The sequence below is a fragment of the Amblyomma americanum genome, chromosome 9 (assembly GCF_052857255.1).
Source record: "Amblyomma americanum isolate KBUSLIRL-KWMA chromosome 9, ASM5285725v1, whole genome shotgun sequence".
NCBI classification, from domain to species: Eukaryota; Metazoa; Arthropoda; class Arachnida; order Ixodida; family Ixodidae; genus Amblyomma; species Amblyomma americanum.
This window is the reverse complement of record NC_135505.1, coordinates 80862336-80878147: the sequence shown is the minus strand read 5'-3', so window position 1 is coordinate 80878147 and position 15812 is coordinate 80862336. Positions and strand designations below refer to the sequence as shown.

General features: G+C 45.3%; 1 protein-coding gene across 1 annotated transcript in view; it reads right to left on the bottom strand.

Moving 5' to 3' along the window:
• LOC144103455 (acetylcholinesterase-1-like) overlaps positions 1-15812 on the bottom strand; it is a 164668-nt gene that overhangs the window by 34767 nt on the left and 114089 nt on the right. Inside the window, exons 4-5 of the mRNA XM_077636168.1 lie at positions 2939-2989; positions 2312-2413 (exon numbers count right to left, since the gene is read on the bottom strand). Of these exons, the coding sequence (XP_077492294.1) occupies positions 2312-2413; positions 2939-2989 (153 nt within the window). The remainder of the gene's footprint in view (positions 1-2311; positions 2414-2938; positions 2990-15812) is intronic.

The window sequence follows — 15812 nt, the reverse complement described above, 5'->3', positions numbered from 1 at the left end:
ATTACAATGTATCGAAGTGCGCAGCCTTTATTGGAAGACTAGAGACATGTGAGGCCATATTGGAGCCGTCAGAAAAGGACATTCCCTATGTTGGAAAAATTTTCCGCCAACACTGGCTCAGTGTTCGCTTAAGAGCGTTACCTAAGAGAGCCTCCACTGCTTACATAGGTGTGCTCAGGAACGTGGAGAAGACCAAATGCAAGAATCCGCGGATGTTTTCTTTCCGGAAACGTCATTTCTATGAAATAATTAGTGTCATGTACCTCGTGGGTTTTGCGCTACTTTTGTGATTTACATCCACCTTCGCTATATCCGGTATATCTCCCAGTTATATCAGGTAATATATTTTATAAAATTGTGCATCATAACACGACAAATTGTTTGACGCTGTCCGGAACCACCTGCGACAAACTGTTTGGCCGTAAAAGCAGTCTGAAGGTCCTCGGAATCCACAGTTTGGTGGCGGAACGGTCGTAGTTGCGGATCTCACACCTATTATAAGCTCCATCTCAATTATTAACATTATTCTCTGGAACATGACAGGTCATTTGACACTACTTCGAACATTCTGCATCAAACTGGTGACCGCCAAATTATATGCAAGTGGTTGTCCCGCAATGGGAGAGGGGCGTCCCACTTTGATGGCCGCAATCAGTTGCGGTGAAATGTGCCCACCGTTGCAATGTGATGCAGTGTGGTCACGTGGTAGCGTTCTGTTCAATTATACCTTCATTGCAGAGAGAAGCGTCCTTGACAAACACAAGTAGTAAGATCTTGGTGAGCGTTTCAGTATGGCATGTCAATTCAAGACCCGTCATGGCGTCCTTCCATCATTAAGAGCAAAAAATGCACCAAAAGCACATGAGAGCAGGATGGCAAGAGAGGTGAGAGAGAGAGAGAGAAAGCACTTTATTTGCACCCGTCAGAGAGTATGGGTGATGGGTGAGACGCAGCTCCCCTTTCACCGTCTGCCTCCAACCTAGACGTCAGCTGGAATCAGTTGACTTCCGGCGGCGGCCTGGGCATGACCGATGACTTGTCGCTGTACTTGTTCTTCCTGGCTATGGAGGGAGGATTCCCATGACTCTCTGTTTCCATGTCGACCATTTAGCGCTGGGAAAGCCCACAGCATGTGATTTAGGGTCGCTATGTCTTCACAGGTTTTGCAAATTGGAGAGTGCACCTCAGGATGCCATTTGTGTAGGACATACGGGTTTGGAAAAGTACCCGTCTGCAGTTTTCGCCAGATTACTTCTTCCTTCTTTGTGAGAGATGCATGGGGGGGGGGGGGGAGGCAGGGTTCTCCTCCCCATTCTGTAGTGTTCTAGAATTTCACTGTAAGTGATTAAGTGTCGCTTTTTGGACAGGGAGTATTCTGACTGCGCTGGGGCGCGGTGTGTGAGTGCTCGGGTTTCCTCGTTGGCGATCTCGTTCCCTCTGAGCCCACTATGGGCGGGTGCCCATATTATGCTAACTAGGTCGTTAGGTACGTTCTCTTTCCCTGCTTGCAGAATTTTGCCGGCCTCTTTGGACACTTGACCGTTGTCATAGGCTTTGATTGCAGTTTTAGAATCTGTGATGATAATTCTAGTTGATAGGTTTGTGATTGCCAGGGCAATCGCTGCCATCTCTGCCTCCTCTGGTGAAGAGTGTCTTACGCTACAGCCTGAGATTAGCTCGCCTTTGTCGCTCACTACTACTGCAGCGTAGTGGCCTTCTGGGTACTCTGCCGCATCGGTGTACACAACCCCTTGTTTTTGGAGGAGGGAGCTTTGGAGTCTTTGGACTCTGCTTCTCCTGCGTTCCTCGTTGTGTATGGAGTGCATGTTTCTTGGGATGGGAGGTATTTTTAATTTGTTGGCAATCTCTTTGGGGATGGTGGTTATCCCTTCTCGTGATTCTGGGTTTTGGTAGCCCAGTTTCCTAATTATGGATCTGCCCGTTTTGCTGCCACTTAGTCTGACATATTGTGCCGTGAGTTTAGCCTCGCACATTTCCTCTAGTGTGTTCGACACTCCTTGGTGGAGGATCGTCTCGGTTGATGTGCACGCTGGTAAACCTAGGGCAGTTTTTACCCCTTTCCTGATGAGAATGTCTGCCTTGTCTCTCTCTGCTTTAGTTGTCTTTAGGTACGGGATAGCGTAGGTGATTCGGCTAATAATGAAAGAATGAACAAGCCTAATTAGGTTCGCCTCCTTCATCCCCGCGTTTTTGTTTGCTATCCTCTTGAGAAGCCTGCATGTTTGGTTGGTCGTGGCTTCAAGTCGGTTTATTGTTTCAGTGTCTTTCCCATTTTGTTGTATCCACATACCCAGTATCCTGATCTTGTCCACCCTTGGGACCGGGGTGTTGTTGACCAGGAGCTGGATATTAACCTGCTGCTGGCTCATGATTAGCATCTCCGACTTTTCCGCTGAGCATTTTAGCCCTATGGGTCTCAGATAGCTTTCCGTTTCCCATATTGCCCTTTGTAGGGTGTCTTCTATTTGCCCATCGCTCCCCCCTCTGTCAACCCAAAGGGTGAGGTCATCAGCGTAGAGAGTGTGGCAGAGGCCCTCTAGCTTTCTGAGTCGTTCTGGCAGCCCGATCATTGCAATGTTAAAAAGAATAGGAGAGAGCACCGATCCCTGCGGTGTTCCCTTGTCGCCTAGCATGATGTTTTTTTTTATTGTGCCCCCGATTTCTATGTTTACCGTTCGGTCCGTGAGGAAGCTTTTGATATAGTTGTATAGCTTGAGTCCCACATTTAGGTGATTGAGGTGCGACAGGATCGCTTGGTGTTTGACGTTGTCAAACGCTTTGCTAACGTCAAGCCCCACTATGACTCTCGAGTCGCTAGTCTTCCTTTCCAATACTTGTTCTTTGATTTGTAGCATGACATCGTTTGTGGACAGTTGTTGTCTGAATCCGACCATGCTGTATGGGTAGAGATTCTTACCTTCCAGGTATCCGTTGAGCCTATTCTGTATGACGTGCTCCATGAGCTTGCCTACACAGGAGGTTAACGATATTGGCCTAAGGTTCTCAAGTTTGATTTCTTTTCCGGGTTTGGGGATGAGGACTAGATTTGGTGTTTTCCACTCCCCGGGTATCTCCCCCTGTTCCCAACACTTTTGAATGAATGCTGTTAGTTGCTGGAAGGAGTCGTCATCGAGATTTCTAAGCATCTTATTGCTGATCCCATCTGGGCCAGCCGCAGTATTTCCGCGGAGCTTGTTCCAGGCCGCTTGGACCTCTCTTATGGAGATTGGTTGGTCGAGCTCCTCGTTGTTTTCGCCGCTATAGTCGGGCAATGTTTCGGTGTTTGTTTCCCCTATGTACCTCTCTTTTATCTGGTTGATCATCTCCTCCGATCCCTGGAAATTGTGGGTTAGTCTTTGCATTTTTCTCCTGGTATCAGCTTTGGTGCTGCCTGGGTCCAGGAGGTGTCGCAATAGTTTCCAGGTGGTGACGGAGCTTAATTGGCCGTCTAGTCTATCGCAGATGTCGTTCCAGTGTTGTCTATTTAGTGTTTGGGCATGGCTCTCAATTTCCTTGTTGAGAGCAGCTATTCTCCTTCTCAGGTTACGGTTGCCCCTTTTTGGGGCGAGCTCGGTTTCTGCCTCTTTTTTCTTTTGCCACAGTTGTCTCATGTGGCTGTCAACCCAGTTTTGTTCCTCATCTAATTCTACTTCCTCCTCAGCTGCTTTGCACGCCTGCTTGATGCCATTGGCCCATTCAGCTATGTCGGCGATCTCCCCGCAACCCCCTCCGTTGGCGTGGAAGGACTGCCAATTGATGGATTTTAGGGTTTTCCTTTCCCGTTTGATGTTGACCCCGTTTTGAATAACGAGGGTTCGCTTCCTTGCAACGTAGGACACCAAAATTCGTCGGTAGGGCAGACGGACAGCACAAGCGCAGCCTTAGGTCCTGTCTGACTAGACTTCCTGAAAGGACCATGCAGCGATGAAAATGCATGACAATTATGCTGCACATTTACGCACAGTACCGATTTACACTGAGATTTTAATGCTTATTTCAGAATATTATTAATGTCCTTATCTATGGCCATCTCGTTGCCCGTTTGTTTACAGAAAGAACACTAAGCAAGAGAATGAAATTTCCATCCATTGTGATTTGCGGAAAATAAAGGGGAAAACTTTGGGAAAGCCATTTAGTACCCTGCGCAAGCTATCTGACTGTGCCAATTGGCCGCAAGGAACCCACATTCACTCTTGCCTTGGTGGGGTGCCTTAGAAATGGTGAGCCATTTACGTTTGTCGTTTTTCTTAATTTGTCCTAATCTGTTGTCCGGTGTCGTTGCTTTCACCCCTCGAAACCAGCAACCGTCGCAGGTGCTATCCGATTTACATCATTCATACCGTACGGTCTACCCTGGTTTCTATTGTCTGTGTAAACTGGAGTAATGCAGAAAGTTGACAGAATTGGCCATTCATTTTGAGCTAGCAACAGAGTCCGAGACGAAGATAGAGATGAGGCTCACAGGAACAGTTCAAGTCCAGGGAATCTCATGTCCGCTTCATCCGTCTTTTTCTCGTACGCTGGTGCTAGTTTACGATGTGTAACCTTATGACGCCTTGAGCACTAGCTACAGCGCCTTTTGATAGCTTAAAATGTCGTGTTAGGCAAACTGGACCTCGCTTCTCCTCGAAAAACAGAAAGCATATGTGGCAGGGGCCGGGAATGCTGCTCTCCTTCACACCAACCTTAAGAAAAATTATACGTTCGGAGTAAAAAGTGGGAAATATATGTTGAATTTTAAACATCGCTTGCAATAATGAATGCTGCAAAAAAGCATAAATGGGGAGCCGCCGCGGTCACTGAGTGGTTATGGCGCTCGGCTGCTGGCCCGGAAGACGCGGGTTCGACCCCGGCCGCGGCGGTTGAATTTTGATGGAGCCAAAATTCTAAAGGCCCGTGTACTGTGCGATGTCAGTGCACGTTAAAGAACCTCAGGTGGTCGAAATTTCCGGAGTCCTTCACTACGGCGTCTCTCATAGCCTGAGTCGCTTTGGGACGTTTTTTTTTTTATGAAAGACTGCGGACACTTAGTCCAAGTAGGGTGGGCGTACAAGTGAGCGAAATAAGAAAGAAATAACACTGGAAAATAGACAGAAATAGCACTAATTGGTTAGACCTCATGGGGCAATGGTTGGTTTATTTGATTCCAATCTATTATAGTTCGTGGGAGAAATGAAAACTTGTAGGTGTCTGTTTTGGCGAATATAGGGGTTAGAAAACTAGAGTGGTAATGTCGAGTTTGTCTGGCAGATAACGGCTTTAATTATAATGAGGGGTGCAGACGAAATTTGTTCTCTAATAAAAGCGCAATAAACTCTAACCTGAACTTTTTTCTTCGGAGTTCAAGACGTTCAATTTGGTTAATTTCCATCAAACTGGTGGGGGAGTCAGTCTTTGCATATTTAATAAAGATGAATCTAACAGCCTTTCTCTGTATTCGTTCCAAATTGGCTATGTTAGATTTAGTATACGGGTCCCACACTACGCATGCGTATTCGAGTTTTGGTCTGATTATAGAAGAATAACAAAGTAGCTTGATGTTAGGAGGCGCGTTCTTCAGTTTATGTCTTAAGCAGCACAATTTGCGAAATGCGGAAGAGCAAATGTTATTGATATGCAAGTTCTGCATTAATTTGCTAGTTATAATTATGCCTAAGTATTTGTAGTTAGATGCTTGTTCAAGAGGGGACGAAATTAATTTATATGTGTAAATATGTGGCATGTTTTTTCTTGTTATCGGAAGATACACACTTATGTCAGCATTGAGAACCATGCCCCATTGGTCGCAACATTTAAACACATTGTTTACACCATTGTTCAAAACATTCTGGTCATCCCTATTAGTAATTTCTTTGAATAATATACAATCGTCTGCGAACAATCTAATATGCACTGATGGGCTAATTACTTGAATAATGTCATTAATATATAAAAGAAAAAGCAGAGGGCCAAAGACACTTCCCTGTGGTACACCGGATGAAACTGGAAGAGAGCCCGAACATTGTCCACCAACTTCAACAAACTGCCTGCGGTCCTTTAAGTATGCGGTTATCCAAGTTATGAAATTCTCAGGAATGCCAATATGTTTTATTTTTAGAATTAATTTATCATGAGGAACTTTGTTGAACGCCTTGCTGAAATCTAAAAAATTGCATCAATTTGGCCCTTACTATTTATACAGGATGCGAATGAGTTAATTACCGTAATCAGTGGTGTTACTGTCGAGAAACCCCTTCTGAACCCGTGTTGGAATTCGTTTATGACCAAACTTTTTTCTAGAAATTCATTCACACAGTGTGCAACTATATGCTCTACTAGCTTACAGCACGATAAAGTCAATGATATGGGACGATAGTTTTGCAACAGAAGATAATTTTCCTTTTTTGTAAACGGGGACAATTCGGGCTGTCCTCCAGTCATCAGGTAATTTGCTTGTCAGCAAAGAAGGACGAAATATGATCACGAGGAATAAACCATAAACCAACCATAAGAAATGGGTTCGTCAAATTGTTTGCTTTGTATTCGAAATACTTAACATTTGTCAAAAATACCTCACCTCAAATTATGATTCGAACAAGTTTCCAATACAGGAAAAATTTTATATGTTGTTTTAGCATCCCGGCAATGACTTTAAAGTTTACTTCCCTCAAAATAAAATTAATTATTTCCAAATATACTTGAAATCTTCAAAATAGGCAGTCCTCAAAACATTTGCAGCATACTTCCAGCTGTCGTAGACAATCTAATGCTCGAAATACTGTTTTGGGGACAGTCAAATCGCTTCCTTTTCTATTGGCCTTTGGTTTATCATAACTCTCATCTGGGAGAAAACCACCAAATAATGATATTATGTAGTCAGAATGCGAGAGCATTAAACTGTCTAACGTCTTGGACACTTCCGGGGCCGGACCCGCCAAATAAAAGTGCCCCGACTCGCAGTCTGAGACCGAAGCGTGGCCTTGTGGTAGAGCATCCGGCTCGCATTCGGGAGGTGCTGGTCTCGATCCCCAGTGTCACCGGGTACCCACAGGTTTTTTGATGGGTATAAGATTTCCCCGGCCTGGTGCTCGGATCTTCTAGCGTGAGATGCTTGGGAAAAGGGTCCTGGACCTAACAGTTGCCGTGGCCCAGTGGGTTGGGCACCCGTCTCGGATGCGGCAGGTGGTTGGTTTGAAACCCACCGAGGGACACCCACCGGTGAAAATGGGTACAAGCGTCCCCCGGCCTGGCGCCCGACTTTCTTTAGGGATGTTCGCTTGGGAGAATCTCCGTAAACCCCGCTGTGCCCATCGCCGGCGAGGCCCCAGTTTAGAACGACCTCGCCGCCTGATAAAGGTGGTACCCCTTCGGCCAACGTGGATCGAACGCGAGCATAGCCTCGATGCGCTGTCCCTGGGCGCGGGCACGCCCTAGCGCAACGGCCTCTCCTCCTCCTTGAGGACAACGCAGACCTTCCGCAGAGAAGGCAACTCCCTCAGCGCCACGGTCTCTCTGCGACAACGCTTCCCCTCTCCTGAGACGCACACACAGTGGCTTGCAGTTCTCTCCACAGAACGCACAACTCTCGCCGAACCTTGATACGCTGGCATACAGCAGCATCAGCAGCAGTCATCCGCAGCATCTCTTGGTCGGTTCAGCACGTGGAGCAAAAATAATACACAAAAGGCTAATTTCCGAGTTGTGGCAGTGGCTGTCACCCTGGACCAGAGCGCAATGATAATATACGGATTTCAATTACCTCCTATTCTTCGGGCATCCTCATTGGTAGTTGTTCTTACGCAAATTTTATGTTACCTATGGGAAGTGTGGCGCACCAATGATTGCAAGCGGGTGCAACCGAAAGTACGGAAATATGTTTTTGCCGGTCTAAAGCCGCGGCCTAAATGTGGAAGTTTGCTTGTCACACTTGCGGTAACCTTCTTTCGTCTTCATATGGGAAGCTACGCGTGAACTGCAATCACGGGTCCCTTGATGACTTGTAAAAAGCACCAATACTTTTTGCCAGAATTTGCAGATAACTTTGATTCTTCAGCTCTGGCGGGGAACATGAAGGTGTACAATTTATTTCTGGCCAAGGGCGATGAAGGATAATATGGGCTTACCGTAGGGCACCCAGACAAAGCATCTTGCCACAAAAACGTCGACCTGCATGCAAGAAGGCGGCGTCTTTGTACCGTCAAATGTGTTGTCCCCACAGGGTGTCACTGGCTGTGGTTTCTTGTACCGGAGGTCACCGATGGGTGGCTGAGCGAGAGAAATACCCGTGAAGGCGTAGGCTTCAATTCCTGCCACTACTGTGCGTACGTATCCACATATTCTCCTCACAGGTGCATTGACCACTGGAGGGACCTCGTGCCCCCTGATCATTCCCTAGTTGTCGTTTTGACGCCGTGCATATTCCGAAAAGGAAGCAGGCCGAGATATTCATTCTAAATCGCCTCTGCATTGGCCAGCTCGCCATAATGATTCTGCCTCAGCTTGAACTTTATCTGTGCGAATATATGACACCTGAGAGCAAGAACTATTCCTACAGCACCGCTCGTGCCTACAGCTGCCGCAGTGCTGGTTATGTTGAAAATGCTTTCATAAGAAAAAAATACATGGCGGTCTAAAAACCTCATTTCACACTCAGTGCAATATTGGGCGCAAGCCTGACATGGTAGGTGTAGCATGTTAGCGCAGCTATCGTAAAAGGCATACGTTCTAAACAGGCCAGCTTGCTTGTCTGAGCCAAACAACTACAGATGGGAACGCCAGGAAAAAACAGTTTTGCTGGTTTCTATTTTTTTCCCTTGGCATGGAAGTTGAAAAGAAAACAGAGACTGTCCGGTGACGATCAGCAGAAATCTCGGAAAATATGTGCTGCACTATAGAATTCTCATAAGTCGGTTCGCCAAGAGAAAACAGAAAAGGTCAAAGCGTGCCTGTATCCATTTTTTTGTTTTGGTTTACAATAGCAATGAAGGGTTTAGCCTTGGTACTGCGTTACAGAGAGCCCTAAATTACTTAGACACATTAGTATGTTGTGTTCCTTCTACTGCGCTTCATTCATTACGATCGTTGGATCAAGGGTTAGGCACCGTAAGAACTGCTGTGCTGTACGGATGTGCACAGCTCCATAAATGTTCGCGGAAGCTGCAGGAAACGATCTCATTACTGAATTCGCTGTCTAATGTTCATTCATGCGCAAATCAAATTTACCTCTTCACCAAAGAGAAAAAATGTAGGATTCTATGCCGGCATTGCTAGCAATATAGCACAGACATGTTTTTTTTTCCTTATTGGTATGAAAAATGCGCATTCAGCGCAACTCTGTGTCCTTCTTCTTCGGCTCCTTTACCTGTGAGCGCTGTTTTTCTCAGAATGTACCTCAACCAACTCGCCCAGCAATACACCTTGCTCAAGTTCTGTGTCCTTCCTGTTGTAGTTCATTGTCTGCGAGCGCTGTTCTTCACAGAATGTGAATAATGGCGAGGAGTATTGCGAGTGGACAGATTAGATCGTTGATGTCGATCCCTTGGTCAGCCGTGCATTCACCAGTGATAAACGGGAAAAGATTTTTTCTGCTTGGTATCGAGCTCTTTTAGGCTGAAATGCTTGTGAAATACGGCTTGAAGCCATATAAGAAGATGAAAACACCTTGTGTCATGGTGGTCGCTCACGCCAGATGTTCTTGCGCCATAACATTCATAGTCATCAATCATCGTGAACTCTGCATTGCAGGTTGACTCATTATTAAAGATAAAGGTCAGATAATCGACTATACACATAAATGTCCGCCCCTGAATTATTTTGCCAGGTATAGTTACTGGGGCTCCTTGCTTGTGATCTCAATTCTTGCCCTTTAAAAATGTGCATTTATGGGAGCACGAACGAGCCAAGGGTTGTTAATGGTTCGTCCAAGTAGTGGAGCACCTTGGCCTCCCTGCTCCTTATGGTGCGCTCCAGTTGCCCGTGGGTGGGGTAATGCCTGCCCGCGTGGTGTCTTATCGAAGTGAACTACCTATTTAGTGTCACTGGAAGAAACAGTGGCTTCATACGACTTTTTTGTACAAATTTTTGAGGGATACACAGAGTTGAAAGTGTGTATTCACCCTTAAGCGCAGGTAATGGGCCAAAAGCTCGCCTAGCTTTAAGTTGACTCATTTTGTTGTATATTCCGAACAATTTTTTGTGTGCTGCGGAAAAATACTGTGAGGCCACTTGAAGTACCATGAGTTCCAAGGTGGACCGTTTCTATTTAAATCATGCTGTACCTTTTATTACGTTATTTTCTTACAACACATGTAGTGGGAGGCGGGCAGACCTAAAGGAGTAGGAATGCCTTACGAGGCCTCGGCCCTCTGCATACGTATGTATGTAGCTGAAAAGATCGATGAATACAAATTGGCAAGCGGCCCTTGAGAACCAAATATATCCACATAAGAGAAAAAAAATAATCAAGCGCAATAACAACCAAGTGCAAAAGTAATGAAATTCTTAGTTGCAGGGCACATACTTGTTGCTGAGTTAGCAGATGAGACAGCAAAATCAATGAAGAGATATTTTATCATAGTACAAATGCATGGGTAAAATAAACATTTGGGCCATATTCAGAGAATAAAAATAAAAAATAAAAGTTAGTAGCATTTTTGACTTTCGCCTGTTTTTTTTCCTTTTTTTTGCACAAGCCCATGCCGCGCACAAGTACAGGATTCACATTGCGCTGCATTCTGTGAAAAAAATAAAAGATAATGAACACCTCAATGAAAACAAAATATTGCTTCAAACGAACAAATTTTAACATTTTTAAGAGCAAAGCCGTTTTAGAAATCGGCGTCTACGTCTGTACCAATCAGTATTTTGACTTTTGAAAATGTAAGGTTTCTACTGTGTAGAATTTTCTTATAGATGTTTGTCAAGGTGCAAGATTTCTAGCTGTATAACTATACGAAATCTCTGGAGCATTCCCAGCATTCCTGCACAAACTTTTAGAATATTTCAAATCTTTAAGGTAAAAGTATTGAAGGTAATAGTCCATTCTACCTATAAGTAGCAAAATGTTTCTTGTATAGCTTTTCCATCGCTCTCATCGAGCAGTTAAGTCTGGCATAAAAAAGCAGTAGGGAGCGCTTTTGGCGATGGCAAAATCGGGAATAGCGATTAATGCAAGCCTGTTGAAAGGAGATTTGCGAATATATTGATTGCTTGACTTAAATCTCACAATATGTAAAAAAACTGCCTTCCTCCGCTTTTCTGCTCAAAAAATGGTTTCCTCCAGAATTGCTAGGTATGTGTGCTATAAGTCTATTTGTGAATCCATAGTAGCGACTTGAAGTAATACACCTGGCATAATTTATGAACATGGCTATATTTTATGAGCATGGCATATTTTTTGAGCAGCGGTTGCGTGCGTTTCCGTGATGATTTTCCTAAATGCGTTGAAAACCTCACTATAGCTAGAGCGTCCCCGGTGACAACGCGGAGAGCGCGGAACTTCAATTTCCCGCACTGCTGTCTCGGGCGAGGGTCTGCTAGAAAAGCACGCTGGAGAGAAATCGTTGGAATAGTGAGTGCGAAACAACCTCCGCCGTCTGCCACAGGCTCTCGCCAATTGTTTAACTTCGTTGCTTCCTGGTTTAGCTAATTTTCATAAACTTCAACTTTTATACTTTGTCAATAGTTTCATTGTTTACCTTCTCTTAAGTTATTAAATGAAACTGCTTAATTCTACACTCAAAGCGTTATGTACAAAATTTAAACCCTTATTTAGTCAGAAAACTACTGCTCGTGCTGACTAAAAGACGTAAATAAACTCTAAGTCATTTGTTACCGCAGAGAAATTAGATTATATCAAACACATTATTATCCTTCCTTGCAAAAAAAATGGCCGCTGAAAACAGAAAGCCGCGTTACTAAATAAACGCCGGAAAAAGTCCGCCGAGTATGTGCAATCTGTGAACCGAAAATTCCAACTTTTTCTGAGACTGTGGCTGAAAGCAGTTAAGCAGTTTGCTACTCAGCATTTATGGCCATTGATGGTAGTACCGCCTTTTATTTCCACAAGCGATGACGGACGATCCATAATGAAAATGGCGTGAGTGGCTCCTCACGTACCTTGGCGAGCGAGACGCCACACGGTGAGAGCATGATCATCTACGAGAATCAATGACAGTCTTTTCGCACGGATGTCGAGCATCGTTACGGCGAAGAGGCGGACGAATGGTATCCGCCCTGTTGCTGGTTTCATTAAAATGCACATAGTAGTACGAAAAAAAAAACATCGCTTCGGGTGGCTGCGACTGCTATGTAATAGAAACTCAGTATTTCGGGACGGCAAAATGAGCATGTACAAACCCCAAGGTTACCTTACATCTTGTGTTGGCATCAGAGCCGAACGCTATTTTTCCGAAATATTGCGAGTCCCAAGCCGCCTTTTGTTGCGGCAGCATTATTGGGTCCGGTGTAGGGACCGCCATTTCCCTAACCAACGATTAGTGATGACCGCTATCCGGAGCAGCACAGGTATTGGGACCAATATTGGAAACGTATTGGCAACGGTCGACCATACAAAGGAGCACGATAGAACCATTCTTTTGCAATATTGGGCAGATTACTTGCGCTGCTTGGGATCTTGTGTCACATGTGCACGGCAAACTGTACCAGTGCGAACTTTATACTTTTCCAGAAGATGCCCGCACCTAAGTCGATAGGTGGTGAAGCATGCTAAATTCTCACACTGAGGCGGTATGTCGATATACACATGTAACAAATTAATCGCCCGGCATTGAGTTCACTACAGCCCAGGCTCCCGTACCGATTAGTGCTAACCTGTACGATTCGGAATTACCAGCCACGGCCCTTACTACTCGGCTTTTACGGGATCTACTTTTTACCCATGTTACCTTGTGGCATTGAGTGGACAAGATAATATTGTACAAAGAACAATCACCTGCGGTCCTCTTACGACTGCATTTCCGGCCTTCTTTGGAGCTTAGGAGACTATTCGGGACAATGTGACTCTCTTGCAGCCTAGTTCTGAGACGCGACGGTTACGTCGCTTATGGCACCAGCTCTTACATAGAGAAGCTTCATGCGTAGCACTCAAAAATGGAGTGCGACTCTACCTGATCATTCCACCTTTCGTGGTCACAGAACTTGCATGTCATGAGGCTAGACTAATATAAGTGCGCTTAGTTGCGCCTGAACTCATACTTTCTGGATTCTTCCTTCTTTCCCGCATACCTGCATGACGACACCTACTGTGTTCCGCCAGACAATAACTACAGGCGCATTTTGAATACGGGCGCAAGAGGACATTCAAAGTTGAGGTCGCATTCCAAATATTTTCGTTCCTCAGATAGAAGCTAGATAGAAACTATGGTGCATAGACGGAAATTTCACTTCAGTCGCGATAAACGCACCCCAACGGATCCGGCCGCGAATAGATGCACACGGCAATGTTTACGCAAGACCTATCCCTACGTGGTATGCACCTTTTTGAAAACTAAACCACTAGTCTATAACTATATTTTTGTGCATATTGCAAATCACTTCTGTACGAATATACATATAACTATGTTGCTTACAAATTCTTTGCCCCAACATACTCGAAACCAGTATACCTCGAAATCTGTCGCTGAATCACGCGGTACACACACGCAACCGGTTTGTAATAATTTTTTCAATATATGGCTAACAGGCTAACAGGAGATATTTATTCATTTCAGTATTTACGATTCATTCGTCCCAGGTCCGGTCCGTCCACACACACACACACACACACACACACACGCACACACACACACGCACACGCACACGCACACGCACACGCACACACACACACACACACACACGCACACGCACACGCACACGCAAGCACGCACACACACACATACACGCGCATGCGCACGCGCACGCACGCACACACACACGCGCACGCACACACACACACACACACATGTATGTGGTTTCTGTAAGTTAAACCCGTTGTGAGAGGCGCTTTGTCCCGTTTTCTTCTCTCGTGTGTGTGTGTGGGTTTGGAGCCTTTAAAGTATAGTGATTAATTACCAACAATCCCAAAAAGAAGTTCACGTCCTGGAGCGGGCAAGTTTAACATAACACCACACGGGCTTGGAAAAATAAGTCTATTTTATATCTTTTTACGTCCATGCCGGTCCCTTTCGTATGACCTTTAAATGAACTTGCTGTACAATAAAACTCGGTGACAGGATAGTGCACACACTGCAGTGGTTAGAACATCTGGATGCACCTACTCAATAAAGCGCCTGCGGTACTCGCATGTTTCTCCCCTCCATGAAAAGGTCCCCTCAACACCGAAACCTATTTAGCCACTACGGCACCGACACACCGAAAACATTGCCTTCCATATGATGAAGCTATGTACAAAGCCGTTGGGCGCGTGAGGAGATTTATGTTTTACGCCAGGATATAAAGTGGAAAAAAAGACAGGACGTCGTAGCGGGAACTTAGTGCTACACCATAATAGAGGCGCATGTGATACGACCTAGAGAGCGGATGTGCGGCTTGCAACATGTTTTAAGCAACTATAACCATCTTTGGAGCGAGTAAACGTCATGAACTCAATTTTTTTACGAGTTAAATAAGGGATCAGCCATTCCATGCCTTAGGTCATGCCGCACCGTATGTGACCCGTGGACATCTAGTGTTCGGTTTCTTTTAATACCGGCTCTCAAAGTATCCGCTGCCCAAGTGGATAATCAACTGTGTAAAACAAGCTTTCGGGCTAATATACGACATTTCTTAAACATAACTGCAGTACAATAACTATAATCACATTCACGTTTGTTTGGGTATGTGCTTCTTCCTTATTAGAATCTTGTTTTTGCACTTCAGTGCTGTCTAAAGATACTAACTTCCTTTAAAAAATATAAAATATTTGTCCGTGATTTTCTTCTTCTTAAGTTATCTCAAGCGTTTTTCCAGTGTGCACATACCAAAGACTATTCATTTCACAGCGATAGCTGTTAGGCACCCGTCCCTGGCTTTCTCGTCGCCGTCGGCGTAACCGGTAGTGCGCTAGCAACCACCGGTTGCACCGGTCAAACTTGGGTCGCATAAGCCTACAGGTGGCTCTGTTTGGAACAGCCGCCTGCCAGTGCAGGGGTGCATCACGTGGCCACTATTCCAGTGGTGACAAGACTAAACACCTAAACAGCTATCGCTGAATCTCGCGTTACATAGTCGTAACCTCCCTGTGAGTTTTTTTACTACATCTTCCTGTCCAATTTATAGCGATGTGCTCAGTTTTCGGGAAAAGGAATGACCTTAAAAGCGGCCTTGGATGTGTGCACCCCTTGAGGAATCCGATGGATAACCCTACGAAGTGTGCGCAGTCGAAGTCTCTGCCAACTAGAATATGAGATACCGGAGTTGGTAGAACGAAGAAAACGAATCCATTAAAGATCGATAGATGCGGAGCCAGAACGGCAATAAAAAGAAACTAAAATAAGGGTTGTGGGTGCAGGTATAACAAGAAAGGTTACGACCTCTAGACATGTGCTGCAACACTGTGAAAGGATGAGTGGCGCATGCGGAACTGAATTGTGAATATAAACTCCAGATGTGCCTGGGCTGAGGGAGGGGGCAGTGCAGTGGCAATCCTGGGATAGAGGGCGAATTGTATCCAGTGGGAACGCCCATGCCATCAGCTTCCCGTCGCGAAGGCAGATGTGGATTTCAGAGGCCTTATTAGTGAAGCCTCGGCAGTTCCACTGCGCCACCATAGGTTATGCGTTGCCCATGGCGAGGGCGAAGAGCTTCTACGATGA